The sequence below is a fragment of the Buteo buteo genome, chromosome 17 (genome assembly GCF_964188355.1).
Source record: "Buteo buteo chromosome 17, bButBut1.hap1.1, whole genome shotgun sequence".
Lineage (NCBI taxonomy): Eukaryota > Metazoa > Chordata > Aves > Accipitriformes > Accipitridae > Buteo > Buteo buteo.
In genome coordinates, this window is record NC_134187.1 from 27,355,218 (window position 1) to 27,377,800 (window position 22,583).

Consider the following 22,583-nt stretch of genomic DNA (forward strand, 5'->3'; position numbering starts at 1 on the left):
ATCCTGATTCCTTTCTGGCCTAGCAACATGTTTCAGTTCCAGCTCTCAAAAAATAAAACGGTGTGAGATTGAATGTAACAAAATAAGAGGTTTCTAGATTCTTTCTTCCACAAATTCGATCAATGCTTGTTCACATGAGCAAAGTCCTACAGTGTGTACCAAGAAACACCAGTCTGGGGAGAAAACTTCATGCACAGCTTCATTTCTCAGGTCCACGTCAATATCTTTCAAGAATAATCTTGGGGGTTTTTAGACTAGGTTTTATGAGATATTAATGACTGCAGTCCTCTATAACCAAGGCTGTGGTTTCCCTAAGCTACTCACTGCAAGCACCCTTCTGCACTCGGGCACTCCCTGGCCCACAGGCAGTGGAAGCCAGTGGAAAGGTGCAGCTCCCAGGGACAGTGCTTTCTCCAGAGGAAATGGAAGGACATTGGGGGAAAAAAAGCACAGCTGCTAGATGGAACTATCCCTCCATGTATTGCAGACATCACTTTTCTGCAACACAGGACCCAGGCGACTCTTGCAATCGCTCATCAAACTACCACCAGTTCTTTACAAAATTTTATTTTACCTTGAACGTCAAGCATATTACCAATCTCTGATAGTAGGACGACAGAAAAACAACACATTAGAAAAAGCCACTTAAAAAGCATCGGTTAAGTTCAATACAAGACTCTGCCTTAATTTAAGAAACGGATTTTAAATTCTCATGGGAACTGTGCCTTTGCTCTTTATGTAAAAGCAAGCAATATATCTCATTAGCAAAGCATACAATGAAAATTACACATAGCTTGCTTAAAATGAAAAAGGAAACAGCATAACAAACATTGCAGGTGGCCAGCCAGCAGTTAGACCTTTCTCCTTGTAAACCTGCTTCTTCAATTAGGCAAGTGCAGTCCTTGGGGAGAAAGAGCAAAGGGTATATAACTTAATTATGCAGAACTGTTACAGTGGGGTTGTGCAAACATTTTTTTAATTTGTATTTTTGTCAAATCATAGCTACAAGCCAGCTATACCAGTTTTTTTGTTCTTTTTTTATTTTTTAATGCTATTTTCATCTAAGTGGAATCACCCACATGGAACCTTTTGAACTTTTGTAGCTGACAGTATCATCTAATAAAACCTTGGCCATTCTTGAACCAGTAGTTCTACCCTTGCCTTTCACCTTGGTTTTAAGCGAAAAGTTACATGGCAAAATAGGTGATATTACTTCCATAATAAGTCCAGATATTTCTCTTAGTTTATAAAAATCTGATATATGCTTTCACTCACAGAACACTCAGAGCTATGACATATGAAATGTACACAAGCCGATGAGATTCACACACATATGAAGTCAAAGCGAGCCACATTGTTTCAAAATCAAATACTGTATATGTTGGCTGCATGTGAAAAATTTCACAGTAATTTATACCTGACCAATGCCATTTAAGGTCTAGTCCTGCTCCCAGTGGCATCTCCAGCAATTTTGCAAAGGACTTCAGTGATAACAAGAGTATGATAGGACACTTTTATACTCAATACCAAATATTATAGTTAATTTTATTCCTACTAAAACTGATGATCTCTTTAAAAACACTTGAGATTCAATTGATGCAAGTTATAAAAAAAAAATTGGAGTTTTTTTTCTAAAGGAACGTATAACCTTTGGGATCATTATTTATAATGTTTATAACGTCAGAGGTACTTCTGTTCCTGCTTATGGGATTATTGCTGGTCACCTTCCTGAGACTTGAAAGACCATAAAAGACAAGCACCATACCTATTCCTCTAAATTAGTAATTTGGTCCCTTTCTAAATGGATCTCTCCCCACAATTACACTAAAACATAGTGATGGGTCACAAATTCCAGGGGGTCCAACCGGTCCTGGCATTCCCGGACTGCCACGATCTCCATCTTTACCGGGCTGCCCACGCTCTCCAGGACGTCCTTCCTTACTCATTCCTGGCGGACCTTCAGGACCTTAATGACACACATGCAATGAACAAACACATTACAAAGTATTTTTATTAAAATGAAAACAAGAGCAACTATGGACCCACAAACTCCCTGCTCTTTGATGAAGTATGCAGATAAAGGAAACTTCACTTTCTAAAAAAGACACTTCTTGTCACAAACTGTTTATATGTTTATATAAAGAACATAATACCTTGTTGAGTTTTTTTTTAAAAGCATGTGGAAAACACTTTAAATAAAAATAACATTTAAAAGGAAATATAAAAATCTACTTTAGTACACTGTTATACTTCATGATATAATCTGGAACCACCATGGCATGAATCAGAGTCCTCCTATTTCTATTCATCTTTCTGGCTTTGGATTAGGCCCTAATATCCTTCCAAATGCTCAACTTTGCATTTTGCATGAATATACTGCTGTTAGGAAGAACATTTTCCTTCACTAAGCAATGCTTACATGTCACATGATTGTATCAGGGCTCACTTTTCAGGTAGTAACTGACTTCAAGATCCATCTATCAAGAAACAGCAGTCTTATGTACCAATCTCTACAAGATCTCTCATATTAAATAATGTATTATATGACAATTTGAAAGGCATGCAAGAGACAGGCATTAGCCATAAAACATATATGGCAATTAAGATGTGTAAAAACTATCTACATTTTTCCAAATTATATTAACATTTTTTCTAAACCACATTTTTTTGGAAATTATTAGCATGCACTGAATCTGCACAGCTGAACCATCCCTCACCTGGAGGTCCTGGTGGGCCTTGGATCCCAGGAACCCCAATTCCTTGATTGCCCTTTGCGCCATTTTTCCCTGGCAGTCCTGTGAATTAACAACACACATATATCTTTGCTCACTAAGAATATATTCATCCAATGAATTAGGAAGTCAGCATTTGATAATACTTATTGAATAAGAAATATAATAGTTCAAAAGCAAATAATGGGATGTAAAATAAGCATTTCCTTGTAACCTGCACAGTGTAACTGGGTTCTAAAGTATCCTCATTTCTGCTGAATTGAGAGCTGATGTAGCACCTGTTAAGCAGACAGGCACTATGAGTCGAGGGAATAGATGATGCGCAATTAAGAAATTTGCTGTCATTGCCTTTCCATTGGCAAAGTTTTTAAGAAGTTGTATGAAGAATTGTAAGGTTTTCACCACAGTCCCAGTGGAATACAGAATATATAGACGATCTTCCACAACATATGGCAGAATTGAATCTCCACCAAAGAAATGAGAGGGCCAAAATATGTGCTTTCTTACACTACTACAACCCAATAAATTCAGTTTCTTCATAGAAACAGATACCTATTTTTCCAACTCTTATGGAATAGCCAGAACTGTTAGTGTCAGCTCCAGAGGAAAACTGCACATCCTCCTACTGGAGGTGAAATTATAAAAGCACTACAGACAAATCATCGTTACATCCAATGAATCTGATGTGCTAGGTCACATTTAATAAGTCACAAAGAAAGTAAATAATTACCAACCACTTGCCTGCCTACCCTTGGTACATTACTGTATTTCATACAGCTTTCCTGATTATTTTGATGCTATAGGAAACACAGGTGCTGCTGGGACCAGTTACCAAATTATGGACTTCACCTAGTCTCTTGGTCTAGTTCCAGACCATATATGCATACTTAACTTAAAGTCTGCAAATACATCACAGAAATCAGCTGGAATGCTTGGATAGATGAGTTACCTGAAAGCATAAACCTTAGCTTGCTGAAGAAGAAAGCAGAATGTTTAAGAAAAGCACAAAGAAAGGAGTAATAATCCTTATGAGATAAAAAGAATAAAAGGAGAAAACCCCAGGAAATCAGAAGGAGTATAAAGGTTGTCACATGCCAAAAATCAGCCTACAGGGTAGCAGATAGTAAATAGCCAGTGAATACTGTCTTTAAAATAGCAGGAACAAAGAAGTTTGGAAGAAAAGAAACCAGAAGACGTGAATACATTGAAATCCATGTCTAAGCACATTTGATCTAAAAAAAATAACCTAAACACAGTTAAAAACATATATATGAGACTACAAACTCTCTAAAAAGATCAAAACACAGTTTGACTACAGTAGAACTGAACACTAGCTATCTTGTTGGATTCTTGTACTTTCTCTTCTTCTGACATGCGCTCTTCGTAAGTGGTGAAACATCCACATTGCACCATGTCCTCAATTACACTTTGTGATACAAACCCAGCTCTTCCCTTACCCCACCCTGCACTAATCCCATTCAAAACTGGAAACAGAAAACAAAGTCGTAAAGGCCATTAGCACCGTGACACATGCACACAGTACCTCTTGTCCCACGAGCTCCAGGACGACCTGGGATGCCTGTCAGCCCGGGAATGCCATCGTTTCCTGGTAAACCAGGAAACCCTCTTGGGCCTTCAGGGCCTCTTGGACCTGGTGGACCTGGAAGTCCTGGGGAAGCACTTTGGGACTGACAGTGGTTACAGTTTTGTAGCCTTCCACTCTGGAGGATGGCAGGCAACTGGGCTGGGAGAAGTCAAACAAAAAATTGCTTAGAGAGTTGTAACAATAAAATATTAAAATATTGCCCCCTAGCCACTAATACAAAACCAGTTTCCTCTCTGTAGAGAACAGGATACCTTTAGGAAACAACATGGTAAAGTATGGAACCTGTGGTGTGGAAATATATTTCCACACCTGTAGGAAAACAAGTGATAAATCAGCAATATCGATCTTGCCTTCAAGAAAGCATCTTTATAATTATCAGGAAACTTCTTTAGCACTTTAAACAAGGGAAGAAGAGTAAAGAGGCTTTCAAACTTACTTCTCAGTACATCGGAACACACCTGGCGAATAAATTCTTCTGAAAATTCTCGTGCCTGTATTGAACAGAGAACGGTTAAAAAACCAGAAACCATGCATTTGTTTGGGGTTTTTAAGGTACCCAAAATGACAAGTTTGAGGTCCTATACATACAGGTTTTCCATCTGATCCAGGCAGTCCTGGTGGTCCTCTATCTCCTGGCTGACCTCTGAGACCAGGAGGTCCAACCAAACCCTGGATACCGGATTCTCCTTTTTGCCCATTGGTGCCTCGAATGCCTGGATCTCCTTTCTCACCTTTCTGGAATGAAAACCAATGAAAAGCCAATTGCATCTTCACAGACAACTTGGAAACTAGGTAGCACCAAGCAAACATATTTTGAGAAAATCTTCATTGATGATCTTCATAAAATGAATATAAGTTGTCACTGAAAATTAACTTGAAACTGATGAGATCTATTTTGCTAAAATATACTGAAGTTTTCAGATTCTTTAGTAACTGTTTCAGAAACAATTGTTTACAAAATATAACTAGAAATAAATTACCTTTTTTTTTTAACTTTAAGGACCCATTTTACTTACTAATTAATATAAACCAAAATAGTCGTCTTATTCACATATGGAAGGAAAGGCTTTATTCACTTTTTTGTAAGAATTAGATTATTTGTTACAGTACCTTAAAATCCTTAGAGGGCTGGAAAAATTAGAAGTGAAATTCTGGCATTACTGAGGTTCTTGGCAAACTTACTATAAGAATCAAGACTTTTACCCTATGTCTGTAGTGTATAAGACAAAGGAAAAAAACCAGTTTGATTTCAGTTAGGATTTTTTTGTTGGTTTTTTTTTCATGATTGATAACAACTGTAGTCTATTTGCTTCACTGGAAAAGTTTAAAATAATACTGGAAAATATCTTGCTCTATCTTCATCAAAGCAATGGGTCTTCTATGTATGGAATTACCTACTGCAATAGTTCACATGGAACTCTTTCCCTGTGCTGGAGCCAACAAAACGTCAGTACAATTTAATTTGGTACATGCCCAAGATTAAAGTTAGTATACTATGTTTGCTTCCTGATTAATTTTTTCCTTCCATTTTTGCACAGCTTCTGCATAATGTTATCAGTTGCTTCAAAATTTTCTTTTGCCATTTCCAACTATTTTAGATGGAATTATGGCAACAAGGCAGCAGGATTACTCTATATGACAAAACGTATTGGAGCAAATATGCAAGTTTAAGAAGCACTCAGGCATGCAGTCTTCATAGACTTACACTGAATTTTAAATTATAGTATTCATATTACTTTGTATCATTCTACATAGTACTTATCAAAATGCTTTACATCAGAAAAATTCAAAGCTTTCTGGCTTGGTCTGAATTAGCAACAATGCCCAGAGTTCTTATGAATTATTACAGGGTAACAAGCTTCAAATTCAGTATTGGATTACTTAGTTTTATGCAGAGAGCTAGCCACTAAAATAAGACACATGTTTCTCCTCTTAAAAAAACAGATAAATGAGACAAAATGTGACCGATGTCAGTCAAGTGCCTAGGAGTATTGTTGGAAAGCTGGTCCACCAGTAAGATGCCATGCATGAACTCAACAGCAGTCCATACCCTCTTCCCACTACAAAAGTTATACACGAATTCAGAACTGACTTTTTCCAAGGTTGTAATGGTATTTTATTTTCTTGATACTGTCAACTTGAATTCTGTAGACCTAGAGAACTGATACTATTAGTTACATGAGGTAGATTTGTACTTGTTCATTTCTATTATATAATTACAAATGTTTTTTCATTTAACAGGGTCAGCAAGGCTCAGAGATAAACATGTGGAGCATATGTAGCTGCCTGTAGCTATACTAGAAGTTGTATGTGCTGGGATCTGAAAATCATGCTGTTCTTGTAGCTAGAAGTTATTTGTTTTAATTTTAATTACTTTTACAGCTATGGACTATGTTTACATAAAAGACATCTGACTTGCAAGTTGATTTATTTGGACAAAATGTTCAGGGGGCTAGAAAGCATTAAGAACCAGTAAAATATTAGGAAAATGGCATCTATTGTAGAAAAACATTACAGGCAAGAAGCCAGTATAAAAACACCAGGACAAAAACATTGGGAGCATCAGCACAACTGCCTGCCAAACTTGCCAAAAACCAAATGAAACTGCTGAGGGAACATTTTCTGCTGTGTATCTTGGTCTTGTAATGCTCAGCCACATCCTTTGTGTGCCCTTGTTTGTTGACCCTTGCTATTGGCAAAGAAGGAAAAGGAAAAGAGCTCAGTAAGTGCTGAGACTTACAGACTGAAGAAACTTTTTATTGAGGAGTCAGAGTCTAACAAAAGACAACTTATTCTATGAAAATAGAAAATAAATGAATTTTATAGGTCTGATAAGTAAACATAATGACATCATTATATCTTAGTGTATAGTAAGAATATTAAAAGGATTTTTCAGAAGAAATATATTATTACCATGATTTACAATATTTAAAGAGGATAGTTCAATAGTATACAAGGAATCTTTTACCAATTTTGGCAATGAATTAGCAAAACGCCTACAAGCCAAACTGTAATTTTAAGTATTTCATAGAACCACAGCAGGATATAGGGTAATTTATATGTTTAAATGCATAAAATTATTTAATTTATCAGAATTGAACTTCCAATGAATATGTCCAGTTACTGATATGCAGCAATGCTCTAATGAAAAAGGGTGGAACAAAGGAATCTCTAACTAAAGTTGAAGGAGAATTGTATTAATGGGACAGTGTGTACCCTGATTTCACTAAATATTGGAATAAATAAAAAATAACTAATAAAGTTAATCTTTACATCTTTCTTTAAACAACATGCAACACAAAGATTGTGTCTGGCCACAAATATATCTACATTAGCCAAACAAAGGGGAAAAAAAAAAAAAAAAAGATGGGACTTTAAAAATATCCTGAAGAGCAGTTTGTGACAGACCAAGAGCAGTCCAAGCAGGCTTCCCCTATGCCCCTCAAGCTTCAGGCTGAGTTGAATTATTCCTGTATAAACTTAGTAGTAGAAAGAAAGAATTCTGCTCTGCATTTTCTGAGTCAGTCTCAAAGACAGAATCCTCTAAAAAAAAAAAAATCTTTGTAAAGGCTTCGCTATATTCCTTTTCATTATCTTTGAAATAAAGGCTCGCAAAGAAATCTCACTGGTGAAGGTTGAAACACACAAGACAAATAGTTCAGCTGTGGTGGAAGTCCTTACCACAGACTTTTATGGAAGCTGAAAGTACAGTATATGAGCACAGTTCAAAAGTAATTAGGCAAATTCAAGATTGACATTAAATGCAATGGTCTTGATCTTTAGCTTAAATGCCCCTCATTTGTTGACTACCAAAAGAGTAAAGGTATACAAGAAGCTATTATTGGCTGCTACTGAACAATATGGATCATTTTGATCAAGTATTCTGCATTTTTATGAATACATTTTAATTTTTCAATGAACCTAGAATCTCTAGTGGTTTTTTTCTTTAATAATTTGCTTTCTTCAACCAGCTCCTTATTTTTTTTGTTTGGTTGGTTGGTTTTTTAATTCTCTTAAAGTATCTACTTGGTTCTAATTATTTTTTTTTAATCTTTCATTTAATGAAATATATATTTCACTATGTCTCTTTTTAACTAATACTAATACTCTTCTCTGATATTTCTCAATTAACTTATCTTCTGTTACTTATAGAGATGTCAGGATGGAAATAAGACATTTTACAGATCACAACATCTGCAGAAACAAATGGAATAATTTTGTAATACAGTATTTGTCATTACAAAATACTCACCTCTCCTTGTTCTCCATTCAATCCTGCTATTCCCTTTAGGAATTAATATGAAAAAAAAAAAATGCAAATTGAGCCAAATTACTTGGAATCAAAAAATAGTATTTTTGTCCTTTGTTTTCAGTAATTAATCACAAAGGTCAATTTTTAAAGATTCTGTGATTGCTATTTGTACAAAAAATGAAACTGCATATAAGGATGAAAAATGTGTATCATGGTGAATTAACACTTTAGTAATACCTCTAGTATCATATACCAAAAGGATAAGTTGGGAATATATCATACATATTATAAACAAATAGACATAACATAGACATATAGACAAAACCTTATTCACTCTACAAAAGAAATAAAATTTTGTGTTCTAGCAAAAGGAAACTCCTGATTCTAGCTGTTTAATGCCGTCTTCCTAGACGGAAATCAAGTTCAGAGCCTTTGAAATACAAAGTCAGTTTGTAAGCCAGATTTTGCATGTTGGCAAATAGTTTTGGTGTCATTTCTGCCAAGTTGTCCAATGGTGTTATTAATCATTAAGTTCCATGGCAAGATGGCAGTTCTGCACAGACTTTTTCACTTTTCTGATATACTCTTATGGACAAGGGAATCTGTATTGTATCTTTGAGAAGTCCTGGAGGCTTGAGAAACCTTGGAAGGACCTAGTGCTGCCTACCAGAAGTATTTGAATGACTGATTTTTTGGTTGCTGACCAAACTAGATAAGCATGGGAAACAATTTTAGACCAAGCCTGTATTATTTTTCAGCTTTCTAAAAAAAAAAAAAACAAAAAAACCTCAAGCAACAGAAATTCAGTTGCATCATTCTATCTGAAAAAAATATTGTTTTCTTTCACTATCACTTTGGTTTACCCTATGATTAAAATAATAAATATATGAAAAATTTGTCCATTATTTGCAAAACAAAAAATCAGAAAGTTTAATTTGTAAAATGTTAGAGTAGGACATTACATTTGGTTAAAACCAATGATCAGCCTTTTAGTTCAAAACTACTTCTTTTCAAAAATATCTGCTCAGCTTTACTACTGGACTCCTGTCAACCTACATACCCCTGAGAGTGATAAAACTAGGATAACACACAATCTAGATCTCCTGCCCATGCTCCACTGGAATCAGCTCCTTCTGGCTAGACAGGCAGCTGTATTGATGTCGTAATTCTGAAAAAAGCAACTGTGACTTCCTTCCAAGTCTAGTTTTAGATATGTACCTCTAACAAATACTTCTCTGTTTAGACACAACATAGATTATGTAGTTAACAAGTATTTATAAATACTAACAGTTATTTTCTGTGGTATAACAAGATAGCCAACCATGACACAATCAGAATACATTGGCCCAGAGTTAAAAAGAAACAACTGTATCTCACTGATTTGCAGCTGAAACAGGAAACATCTGTAATTTATGAGCACAGAAGATGTCAACAATGATTCCCAGTACAGCCTAGGAGGTAATGAACTACATGAAAGTGTAGCACAGTACATGCAAAATCTTTACATCTCAAGCACCACTCTTATAACCTTTACACAAAAGCCACTTTGTGCTGTCACCTGCATTTTATATTATTTATAATTGTTTCATGAAAAATTTCCGTAATTAAGGATTTAATAAAATAATCCAGAAAAATGTACTTCTGGTCTGTTTCTCAAGATACAATATCCCAGAACCACAGAAACATGTAGGTTGGAAGGGACCTCTATGGGTTCAACTTCCTTTTCAGAACAAATCCAGCTCGAGCAAGCTGCTCAACACACTGTCCAGACAGGTTTTGCTACAATCTCTGTGAGCAGTCTGCTCCAGTGTTTGACCACTCTCAAAGCAAAATGTTTTCCCACGTTATCAATTTGGGATTTCCTGCGTTCCAACTCATGTCCATTTCCTCTCGTCCTTCCACTATGCACAGCTGAGAAAAGTGTGGCTCCATCTTCTCTATATGTGTTGCATTTGCTTTTTTAAAACTATTAAGGTTGTTTAAGAGGTAGTTTATATAACTATTTAATCATGTTATATTTAAATATGTTTCACCTGATGCAAATAACTATCCATGTTGATGGAAGCAATCTTAAGAAACAAATACGAATTGTGGCTCTCTTGAACTAGGATGACTATTTTAACAGTACCTGTAAGCCTGGATTTCCTTGTCTTCCTTTTTCTCCTTTCAGACCCTTCAGAAAAGAAGCACATTTTGTTAAAATACACATTTATCTGGGAGAAGAAATTAATCTATCATAAATAACACAAAGAGGTAAACCCTAAAATCTCATCCTAACCCAGGCCCAGTCTATCTGAAAAGTTACTTTTCAAGAGTTCAGAGCAGCAACTGTGCAGAAGGGTACAATTTCTCCTCTGAACACAGAGGAACCAAGTTAGGATCTGAGTAGCGACATGATACTCTTCTTTTTCTTGTAGGCATTTCCATGACTTCTAGGTAAGAAGGAGGAAAATCCCACTTGTTATAATATAGTAGGCAGAGGCCAGGCGGCGTTACTTTGACTGTGAGCATTCATGTGGTCCCACAGTGCCTGTGGCAGGCAGGGACAGAACCCACTGCAAACCTTCCATGGAGCTTAATCTTAAAAAAAACCTCCTGAATCAACACTGAAGACTTGTATTAATAGTGTTGCCAGGTGATTTCATTAGAAACAAAGTTGATATACCTGGATACCACTTTCACCTTGGTTTCCTTTGTCCCCCTGTAAAATATTAGAAGAAAAGTCTCCATTGTAACATGATTCATCTCAAAGACATGTAGTCTGTGTTTTAATTTAACACAGTAAATACAAGAGAAACATCTAATAGCTTTTATTTATACTGAATGAAAACAAATCACTTTATCCCCATGTACACAAACACTGAGAAAAGTACAGAAAGTTATACTAAGAAGGGAATCAGTCACAGAAAGAACTATCAAAAAGAAAAGTGGGCACTCATATACCAAGCTACAATTAAAAAATACAAGATAATGCGATGGCAAATCCAGCAGGATTTTATCCACTCAGTGTATGGGAGTGAAGAGGATGTAGGCAGAGAGGGGGGCAGTATTTCTGATGGGTTAAATTTTACCTGTATGCTAACCACTAAGTATGCTTGCCTTCACCCACAGAGAGTAATAATTTCTGTAACACTTACTATAAACACGTTGAGTGCAGAAGTTATACATGACACACCAATATGTATTTAAATTTAATCAAAACTGTGTAAGGACTAAGTTCCACTTCCACCCACTCCTTTTGACTTTCATGGAAACGTTTATAGTAAATAAACATTGGTGAGGTGATTGGCAGTCAGATGGCACAAATGGTACTTAAAAGGCAGGTATGTAGGTTTATCAAGTTGTCTGAACACCATCGAATTGACACTGGAGAGAAACAGGCAGCTCTTGAAAACTATTCATGCCAATTAACGACAGAGGTATAAAATATGTACTCCCAGAATGTGCATATCTCTCTTCATTGACTGAAAAGAAAACTTAAAATTATGGGAGATGGCTCCTGCCCTAACTCTGACCTGTTAAATCAGTGTGACTCTGTTTAAATAAACATGAATCAAAATGTTGGGCCAAGAACATAGCAACTCATGAAAAAAAAAGACAGATCGGGGGGGGGGGGGGGGGGGGGTTGCAAAACTGCATTTAATAAAGAAAAGAAGTAGGATGGAGTTTTTTCGATCTGTTTTGCTAGTTTTCTTGTAAGAGCGAAGCATGCGTGTGTTTGGTTGTTCTTTGAAAAAGAGAATGTTTAGTTAAAAGTTAAACAGTAGTAAAGAGGAGATTTTGGCCATGGCAAATATTTTCCTGATCAAAAATCCCAGAACATAAGAGGGTATTTATACCAGCTTAAGCTATAGCTGAAAGGCTTCATTTTTTTTCTGTCAGATGCCCAAACTACACTTTTTTTCCTGAATAATTCAAGAATTTGTCATACTTACGACTTGTGACTCCAGTTAACCAGCAACATATATTCTGACTTGCTCACTCTTCCATTGGGCTTCAGTACATTTTGAAAGACTTAAACCAGAAAATCTTTCTCCTTATGTGCTCTGGAAGTCACTGTTTTGAAACTGGTCAGCAGACTAATTTTTCTACATCTTGTCTTGGAAAACAGAACTCAGGTTCCATTATCTCATTTAGCTGGAATAACCTCATCTAAATTTGGATCATTCTCTAGCTTCCATTGACCAGGGACTTGCTTCATTGTCTAAACATAGGCATTTAAGATGTTCTAGGCAACCCAAGGCATCCCCATATGTATCTACTGACATCTGAAATACTCTAGCATACCTAAGACATCCATACATGTCTGGCATATATGACACTGGATATACAGGAAACCTGTGCCCTTCTAGAGCAGAAGCTGAAGTCTAGTGGAATACCTCTGCATGGGATTTTCATAAAACTTTGTAACACCACCCTTCTAACTTACTGCTTCTTTACCCTTCAACCCTTCTTTCCATAGTGAAGTACCTGATTCAACTCTATTTCTGTAATGCCTTTATATGAAGGGCTTCATCCTTCAAGAGGTGGTCCTCTGCATTGCTGGTAATACTATGTAGCTGCATTATCATTTTTGACTAACTGCTTATTTCTATCTGACACCTTACCTGAGCTTCCTTTGTTTTTACAGGATTTCCTGTTTATTCTGAAATCTGTAATTTGAATATGTAATGGAGGAATCTTTGCCCTAGTTGAGACTCCAGTATTTCCCAAGAAACATTGGTAGATTTCCAACACAAGTGTCAGATACATTACCTAAACACATTTAATTTATTTTTATATAATTTTTTTCTATATTTTCAAATTTGAAGTTATTTAATCAGTTCAAATATAATTTAGAATATGATTTAACTTATTATTTTTTGTTAATGAGTTTAAAAGTAATATTAAATTTTTAAATTTAAAATTTACATTTGAATATTAAATTTGGGGTCATAGTACATACAGCAACATTTTTAGCCTTGACAACTTGCTGCTTGAAAAAGATCTAGTTTGAATAGTTGCAGGTAATGCTTGTTAGTTATAGTAAACTATATCCAAAGGAAACAAATCTATCATCTGTTACATGACATCAGATCACTTACATTGCTCCAAAGAAACAGTATAACATTGAAATAAGCTTTATATTTGTATATGCTGATTAAGAAAATCACTGTAAAAAAAAAAGTCATATTTTCCCATAAAAATACAATAAAATAATGAAAGTAATAGCAGTACTCATTATCTTGCAAAGTAATGAAACATTTAATTTTCAGGATGCACATATTATTGCTTTAAAAGTGTCCAGGATAAAGAAATCTTAATTAAAATTTAGACTAAAAATGTAATGGATACAAGTCAGAAATTTAGTTACAATTAGAATTAATTAATTTACAGCAGTGGAACTAATTTGACTTCAACCACTTTTGAACCATTAGAGCTGACAGGTGTTCAACCCTGAAATTATCCTCAAATCATGTTATTTAAATTATAGTGAATATTTTTTCTCTATCATCTGTTTCAAATAAACATGCCATCTTTCCTTCACATAAACTTGCCTAAATTTACCAAGCATAAATTCTTGATCTTTCTCCATTTCTTGGTTAAGTTACATAGAAGAAAGGTGCCGTCCTGAAATAGCATCATTTAGAAAACACAGGTAGTTACCCACAGGACACAAAGAGAAATGATTTTCAATTACTTCTAATTTTCAGGTTCTTAAATGCCATTCTATAGACAAAGCATAGCTGATTTTTCCTCAAGAGACTCAGTTCACACTCCAGTGAGTTTTGTGAGTTACAGTAAGACAAAAATAAGTCAGTATTTTAAAGCAAGAAATATTCTAGGGGCTTTCCAGCTTCCAGTCAAACAAAAAGCTCTGCCTTATTGGCTGTGACAAAACTGAGAGGCTTCAACCACACAGTAGATATTTAGTTGAATGCTGTTATCTTATAGAAGAAAATCTCTAGTAAAGTATTTAACGTAATGTTAATTACAGCTTTAAGTTATGCAAAAAGCTGTGTGCTTGAATTTCAAAACATACCACAGAACAATATTGCCTATAATCTTTTCAACCTGGGACTCCTTAAAGACATGCGACTGTCAGAAAATCCTACATACCTACACTTTAAAAATAAGGATAGCTATCCAGATAAGTCAAACATCAATATGAAATTTTACAACGTGTTTGCAAAACTGTTCTTCAGCAAAGAAGAATTTCAGCACAACCACATCTATAGCAGTGTTTGATAGATATAAGGCTGCACCAAGAGATGGTGAGATCCTTGAAGGCATGATCTTTATGAGAACTCAGTATGCAAGAGAAATAAACATAGGTTCATCTGAAGAGAAGAAATAATTTTCAACCTGTACAGCAGAAGTACAAGAATCTAACCTAACTTGTACTGTCTAAAATGTCAACATTTAATTTAGCTAACTGTCTAGGCTTCAGCTACAGACAAAGAAAGGTGTAGAGATGTGAATTAATGACTCCCCAAGGAGCGCAGACCCTCTCAGCTAAATAGTGGGAGAACCCGGACAGCTTGGTTAGGTCAGATAACTTTTACTGGCTAAAGCTAACCGAGCTGAATCTGTCCCAGCTGCCTAGGGTTAATTGCTCCAGTTCTTATGGGACCTCCACAAAAGACTTTGTACAATAGACTTTATGGATGTAGCACTTGCTATAACATTAAGTAAATATAGAAGCATGGATCATACCATTATGTACTATAATGCATAATGGAAATTTCATTAATACCTATGTCATAGCATTTTATGTTAACAGTTTCTCTGTTTTGGCATTTCTCTCCTCCTTATGAAAAATAACTGTTCTTCTAAAAAATGGGCCTTCCAAAATATAGCAACTATTCTCTAATAATAATTATGTATTTAGAAAAAGGTTTTCCTTTAATAACAATCACTTATAAGAAAAGCACTTAAGTACTTCCAATAAAAGATGTAATTAACGTAAAACTGGAAAAAATACTTACCTTTATACCCTGGGTACCAGGAATGCCTGGGTAGCCTGGTTCACCTGGAGCACCCGGTAGTCCTAGTTCTCCCTGAGTAACACAATAGTTCTGTATTAGTGATGTGCTGTGTGTAAAAACATATATTGCATGTTTTCTCAAGGTCACATGATATGCTTTGGCTATGATATTTTGAAATTTTATAACTGAGGATAATTGAAATGTCTGGAGAATTTGTGAAGGGATGTTGAATATGGAGAAGCCACAAAAGAGACTCCTAATTCTTAACCTCAGTTTTCCAGTATTTATCTTTTTTTAATTGCCTTTTAATACACTTGATGTTGGTTTTTCAAAATTACACAAATAGAACTGTCTGAAGCAATGGCAACGTTTGCAGGTTTGAACTTCATGAACAGCTGACATTGCCTAAAATCTAGTATAAAATTAGTAAGAATAAGCCATCAAATGGATTCTGATGCAATTTTGTTAAGTACTGTTTTATATTGAAACAAACTGCCTTGTAACTAATCATGGAAAATCAGTAAACCATGGAAAAGTAAATCAGTCCCTTCTTTAACTAGAATACTTCCAGATTTATATTTACCTTGGCTCCTGATGATCCTGGTTTCCCCTGTATTCCAGGTTCGCCTTTATCACCCTATATAACAATATGAGAGTGTGGCTGATACATCAGTACGTTTTGTCACATGTGGTATGACTAGAAAACATAAACAGACACTGCTGGGAAATAGGCACTTAAAAATAGGCACAGGTAGTGACTGAAAGGCTTCAACTTTCTCTTAGGAAAGATGAGATACTGATGACAAAATGTGACCTGCCAGCCTCTGCTCACCTGTCCCTTCCCCACCTGCCTAATTTCCCTTGCCCAGTTATACCATGTTTTTGTGTACTGACTTCATATTTCCACCATCTTTTTTAATAAAACTCTGAGAATCCTTGGACCTGTCTGAGCCAAAATATTTATTTATGTTTTGGTTTTTATTGTAGCCTATGGAATTAGGCATATATTCAGCATGAGGATTTTCATTAAAATCTAAGAATTATTGATTACTTCATGATGCTATTCTGTAAGAATAAGCTTATTAAGAATGATTCTCTAAAAAATCAGCTTATATTGTGAATGAGATAAATATACAAAACAAAAGCATTTTTCACAAATGAAAATAAAGCTAATTAATTTTTAGTCATTTCATAGGTATTCAATCTTCTTGACCATAGCAAACATTGACCACTTTAAAAAATGTTACCTTGAGTATACAATTTTAAATAAATACATATGTACTTTTGGATATAAAATAATGTATGGGTGAAAATGGAGCTAAATGTAAATACAAAGTTCAGGAAGTGGATTCTGTATTCCTAAATATTCTCTAGGACATACAATTCAGTGCTTAGTGGCCAAAACTCATCTTGGATTAAATTGAAAGGTTACACTAACAGATCTGGATTTATAGTATCTATTTTAGTTTCCTAGTGCATGGGTGAAATTAATTCTTGCTGTAGTGGCAGTGCAATCAATAAAGTTTTCTGAAATAAGTTTGGCTCCTTGGGTGGAAAAAGCAGCATGTAATATTATTTAACACAACTAAAATATAAATAAATATAACATGGGCAGAAAGTTCTGATGTATACTGAGAATTATCTGGCTCCCAGCATTGTAGAACATTTTCCAGGACTGCAAAGCTGAAGCAAAGTCTCATGACCATTTCTGCAATTGTTCCAGACCTCAAGGATGACAGGCACCATTTACTAAATTGTATTATGCTCTCTTGAGACTGAACTATCATATAAGGTAATATTGGGAAAATCATACAGCTACTCACCAATATTCAATATACCAAATAATTAGCTCAAAATCCTGGCATTTTGTCATCTATAAAGCAGTCATTTATCAAAGTCACAAGCAAATTAACATGAACACTTGCCTTAGGCCCAGGAGCTCCAGGTAGACCAAATGAGCCTTCTGGTCCCATCAAACCCTTATTATTTGTGAAAAACACAGAGACATTTCTGCATTAAGCTAGAGGAATAATAGTTTCAGTACGGTGTATTAGTATTATTAGTATTATATTTCTATAGTGAAATAAATAGGACAGGAAATATAATGTCTTTCTTCATATTACTATACAGGCCTGTACGTCTGATACATTACAGTGGATTATTTAGACCTTCTATGGCCTAAGGAAGGGCTGCTATGCAGTGGAAAAAAAACATGCAGGAAAAAAGCACAGTGCTGTCATTAAATACTCCTGAGAGAAAAAATTCTGCAACTCAAAACCCTGTGTGATCTAATCTTTAACGTATCTTTAACATGTCCTTAGCTGGAATTGAAAGTGACACAAGATTTTCTTAGTTTCCATTTAGGGTTCCAAAACCAGCAAAAGTCTATGCGGCATTTCATAATTCTTTTCCTTTTTTCTGACTGTGTGTCCCTCAAAGGCTGCCATGCCTTGACTCCTTTTGCAAACTTTGTGGAGATTTATCGGTAGCAGTTAACTTCGGGGCCACACCTTTGCATCTCTTCCAGATTCTTCAGAATTGAACTGTTCATTCAAGAACCCAATAGCTTCTGCCATTTCAGATCACGACACTTCAGCACATGTACAAAGCCAGAGCATTGCCAAAACAGTCCCTTGGACTCCTCTCATGGAAACGTGTTGATAAAGGCATGTTTAGTTGTCTTTGTTCCATACATAAGATAAGAGTTAAAGGGTGTTAAACCATCAAATGGCTGGCTTTCTTAATTTCTGTTTAAAGCTACTCTCAAGTATACATTAGAAAATAAATCTTTTTTTAAAACTCATATTTTCCAGGAAGGAATTCCCATTTATAGTATTTTCTACATCTGGTGTTAATATATGTCTTTCTCACACTTCATCTCACTTGTCTTTGACTCTATGATGCATGCAGGTGTCAATAAAAACAATATATTATTATTGTTTTATTTAGACTTGCATATATACTCCAAAATATGATCTGCTATAAGAGTATACTTAAGACACAGCATTAAAAAAAAGCGTAATAGTACAGAAAGTCAAACAATTAAATAAGGCCTGGAAATCTAACTTGTTAGAGATTAAGCTTTATCAATGATTCTAATTGATAGTATTCTCAAAACCTACTGTTATTATTGTTATTTAATCTTTGCTTTCATAAAGATAAAAACAACCACCTTCCATTTAGTACTAAATAGTGGGAAATATTCAGTTCCATGACTATCTCACACCTGCTTCAAAAGTTACATGTGATCAAAATTAAATGTATGTCTACAGTAATTTCTTACACAGACTATAAATCAGTTTTGCCAAAAAAAATTATTAACTTCCTTTGCTAAAACTAAAAGGATGACTTTGTTTTTGCAAATACAAGAGAAAATTCAAAATATTTGGAACAAGAAGTAATTCTTTATTACCAGGTATTTCAGCATTTCATCAATTTTCTGGCATTTCACCTGTGCTTTACTGTTAACTGAGGCAGCACAGATTAACTCAGGTTTCTTTCCTCCTGCGTTGTAAGAAAGTACTGGTCACCAAAACTTTCCATCAATAAACATAGCAACTTGCTCTTTAGGCCACAGACACAGGTCTGTGAATACATATAAATGGTATCAATCACAAGACTAAAACTTGAGTAACTTTGCTGACAATTTTTTTCAGTCTCGGACTTTTCCCTTTCAGTCAATTGCACATGAAAATTCTTCTATTAAACTTCAATTTTGCTAAAATAACTAATAATATGACACATTGAATAATTTCCAACAACTTACTGAACTTTGAAGATTAGATCTGCTTGTTCTTACTTACATAGAAAATCAGTTGTCTTATCAAAGATGATGCAGTTAATCTAGTGTAATCTATTATTTGGTAAATAAAGGTTTACTATATCCTATACCATTTCTTTCACACTTTTGGAATAGAAATTACCAATTCCTCTCCAGCTGGAGAGAAGTTTCTGAGGTCTGCTTCCACTCATAACCTAAGAGACAGTGTATTCCTATTAACTGTTTGCTTATTGCCTATGTTCAGTGCCAGCTTTGTCACAGCAAGTGTAAGAAAATATTAATTTGGTTTTGGAACCTAACTTTGATTATATTAAGACTGTCTTAATTCACCTGCACATCAGGTCTGCTTCTTCACTTTTTCTCTTTTTATTTACACAGCAAAATAAAGTTTTATTAATTTTCATTTCCCTGTAAGGCTTAATTCAGTGTGGCTGTTTTAAATCAAATTTCATGTTATCTATTGACCTCTCTGCTTCTGACATACAGCTCTCTTCATTGTGTGATCTTTTTTGCATTCCTTGAAGGCTACCTTCTTTTCCAAAAAACATTGTGAAATTATTATTTTCTTCTCAGATTCCTGTTCCATGCTCATTACTAGCACGTTAATCAGTAGAGAAAAGCAAGCACAAGTTTGGGGAGGGATAGTGGGGAGGGATGAGAAACGTGACTGGGGGATTTCTGGCTCCATTCACATTGCCACCTCAGTGTAGCCCTGCATTTCAAGTCATGTAACCCGCTGAGAGCCTGCCCCCCACCAACTCCACACTAGATCACTTCTACTTTATGCTCACACCAGTCCTTGGATCACAGAAGCAGTAAGCATTCATCAGAAATGTCCCGCATTCAGTTTATCTTATCCAAAGTGGAAATACTATGTGTACAGAATAGCTTTTTTTTTTTAAATCAGATATGTGTATATACCCACACTGATGTGCAAACATACACTAGAGAAGGCAAATCAGAAAATGCGCTTAATATAACTAAAAGGTCAGGCATACATCTGCAGGAAAGGGAGAAATAAAACCCAGTTGTCCTGGTTTCCTTTCTTGCACTTTCATTACTAGGCCATATTTAACATATTTCATTTAAAAAATTACAGGAAGACAACTACATGAAATCACTGGGTTGCAAGAAGAAAACTTTCAGATGCAATACAGGAAAAGCTTGAGAACATAATCTGAAAACTATGGCATGTAAAATTAAAAGAGAAGAGCATGTCCTGAATAAAAATAAAGAACAATTCAAGGACATAAAATGTAGCATTATTCCCCCATTTTCCAGAGCTGACACTATTTATGTGGCAGATAAATTAATAAATTACTGATGTTGGCAATGTAATAGGGATAGTTATTGCTGAAGGAGAACTTGTTACTGAAGAATTTTCCCAAGGTATTAATAGACCATCCACAAACTTTCCATCTGTTTTTTTCTGGAACAAACATATTCAGTGTGACTAATACAAGGAAAATCCCACTATCTCTTCTGGTTGAAATTGCCTAATGCCATATAACATATTCAAATATTCCATGCATCAATTTCCTACTTATTTTATCAGGTGACAAATGATACATTAAATGAGTTGACAGGAAACATGAATAAATTATTTTCAACTGTAAAGAACCAGATGTTATTTATCTAAATAAAATTTGAAGAAAACATGGCAGGTGAGTTACTTGAATAAATACGTACACTTTGGAATCCCACAAGGCTTTATTACAGCTGATGATACAGCCTTCCCTCCGGCATTTTGTTCAACTTTGCTCAGAAAGAAATGGAGAAAAAATTTCCAGCAATAGGCAATAAAAATGATAAGAGGCACAGGTGAGGGACCAAATGTGCATGTGTTAACTAGGAGCAGGGACAGCTGAACTTCCAGGCAATGTTTCACCCAAATTTCATCCAAACAACTGCAATAACTGGTTGTCAAGGAAATTCATTCTTTCCAGATAAGATCTTTAGGTGGCTGAAAACGTCCTCTAAGTTCATGAAAAGAAAATTAACCAGTGTGCTCACTTTATACAAAAGAGCTTCTGACAGCTGTAATGCAGTGGTCATGCCTGTGGCACAGTCAGGAAAGGAAGAGCTGCTGGATGTGTGCAGAGTAGCTGTATGTTGTACAGGAAATTCTGAAGGTATTGGGTGACAGAGTGGGCCAGAATCTGTAAAACCCAAAACTGGTTTCAATCTTTCTCTCCAACCAGGGCTGCATGGATTTTAATTGATCATGTATTTTATTAAGGAACTGTGAGCATGGAAAAAGAAGTGAGCTCTTCAATACTTTTATAGACATTCACATGCCTATACATAATCGTTGTTATCTGGAAACCAGAGTCAAGTTTTTTAAAACCTAGCATTATTCAGAGAGCAAGTTCAGGGCTCTCTCCTTTGTCTGTGGCTATCTACAGAGATAGAGGAGAAAGCACAAGCCACGTTTAGTTCTTCTGAATTTTCTTTGATGAAAAACAATAAAACAAAGTGAAAAATTAAGAAGTAGGAAAGAAGATGAGATCTGTGGACTGCAAAACTTTGAAAAGTCAGTCTATTTACAGTTTAACAACCTCCTCAGCTTCTTCAAGTGATAATCCACATATCCATTTAGATTCCACATGACTAAGCGGTACTCAGCATAATCAGAGCATGCCAAAGTAAAGATTTAAGAGTCCTTTTTGGAATCAATGATCTCAACATCATTCTGACAAATGCACAGTTGAAACCAAAAGACCACCTCTGAAATGGTGAGGTTTACTTGTGATGGGATAGACGTACATTACTGGACAGACACACAGCAAACCTTGACTTACAGAGTGTGTGATTGTTCCTCCCTTTGGAGGTCTGAACAACCGGACTGATTACAAATGAAGTCTAGCACATGATTTAAGTGCAATTCAGATACAAGATCAAATAGAAACTTGGGAGGTCTGCAAATATATTCCCTCTGAAAAGTAAAATTAGACTACTATTCAGCCTTAAGCATCTGAAGTTCATCTACATTCTGATTGGACAGAAAAGGCAACCTTCATAGAAAAATAGAGAACAAATGGCCAGTGAAAATCAAGAAGTCTTCCCACAATGGAGATAACGTTCTATTAAATCAAAGATCCTCTCACCAAGTAATCAATCAAATAATCCCATACAAAATGACAAAACCCCAATAAATCTGGGGCAGAAAAAAATACAGACATGCTTTCAGGGAGAGGGCAGTGGGAGTTACAGATACTGAAAGGACTTTAACTGAAAAGATGCA

General features: G+C 35.4%; 1 protein-coding gene across 3 annotated transcripts in view; it reads right to left on the reverse strand.

Moving 5' to 3' along the window:
- Window positions 1-556: 556 nt before the first annotated feature.
- Window positions 557-22,583, reverse strand: part of COL21A1 (collagen type XXI alpha 1 chain) — a 115,473-nt gene continuing 93,446 nt past the window's right edge. For all 3 annotated transcript variants that reach the window (XM_075049325.1, XM_075049323.1, XM_075049324.1), the window contains 11 exons: window positions 17,484-17,537; window positions 16,142-16,195; window positions 15,559-15,630; window positions 11,256-11,291; window positions 10,719-10,763; window positions 8,591-8,623; window positions 4,927-5,073; window positions 4,775-4,829; window positions 4,276-4,476; window positions 2,718-2,795; window positions 557-1,966 (listed from right to left, as the gene is read on the reverse strand). In XM_075049325.1, the coding sequence (XP_074905426.1) occupies window positions 1,779-1,966; window positions 2,718-2,795; window positions 4,276-4,476; window positions 4,775-4,829; window positions 4,927-5,073; window positions 8,591-8,623; window positions 10,719-10,763; window positions 11,256-11,291; window positions 15,559-15,630; window positions 16,142-16,195; window positions 17,484-17,537 (963 nt within the window). In that variant the 3' untranslated portion in view covers window positions 557-1,778. The remainder of the gene's footprint in view (window positions 1,967-2,717; window positions 2,796-4,275; window positions 4,477-4,774; window positions 4,830-4,926; window positions 5,074-8,590; window positions 8,624-10,718; window positions 10,764-11,255; window positions 11,292-15,558; window positions 15,631-16,141; window positions 16,196-17,483; window positions 17,538-22,583) is intronic.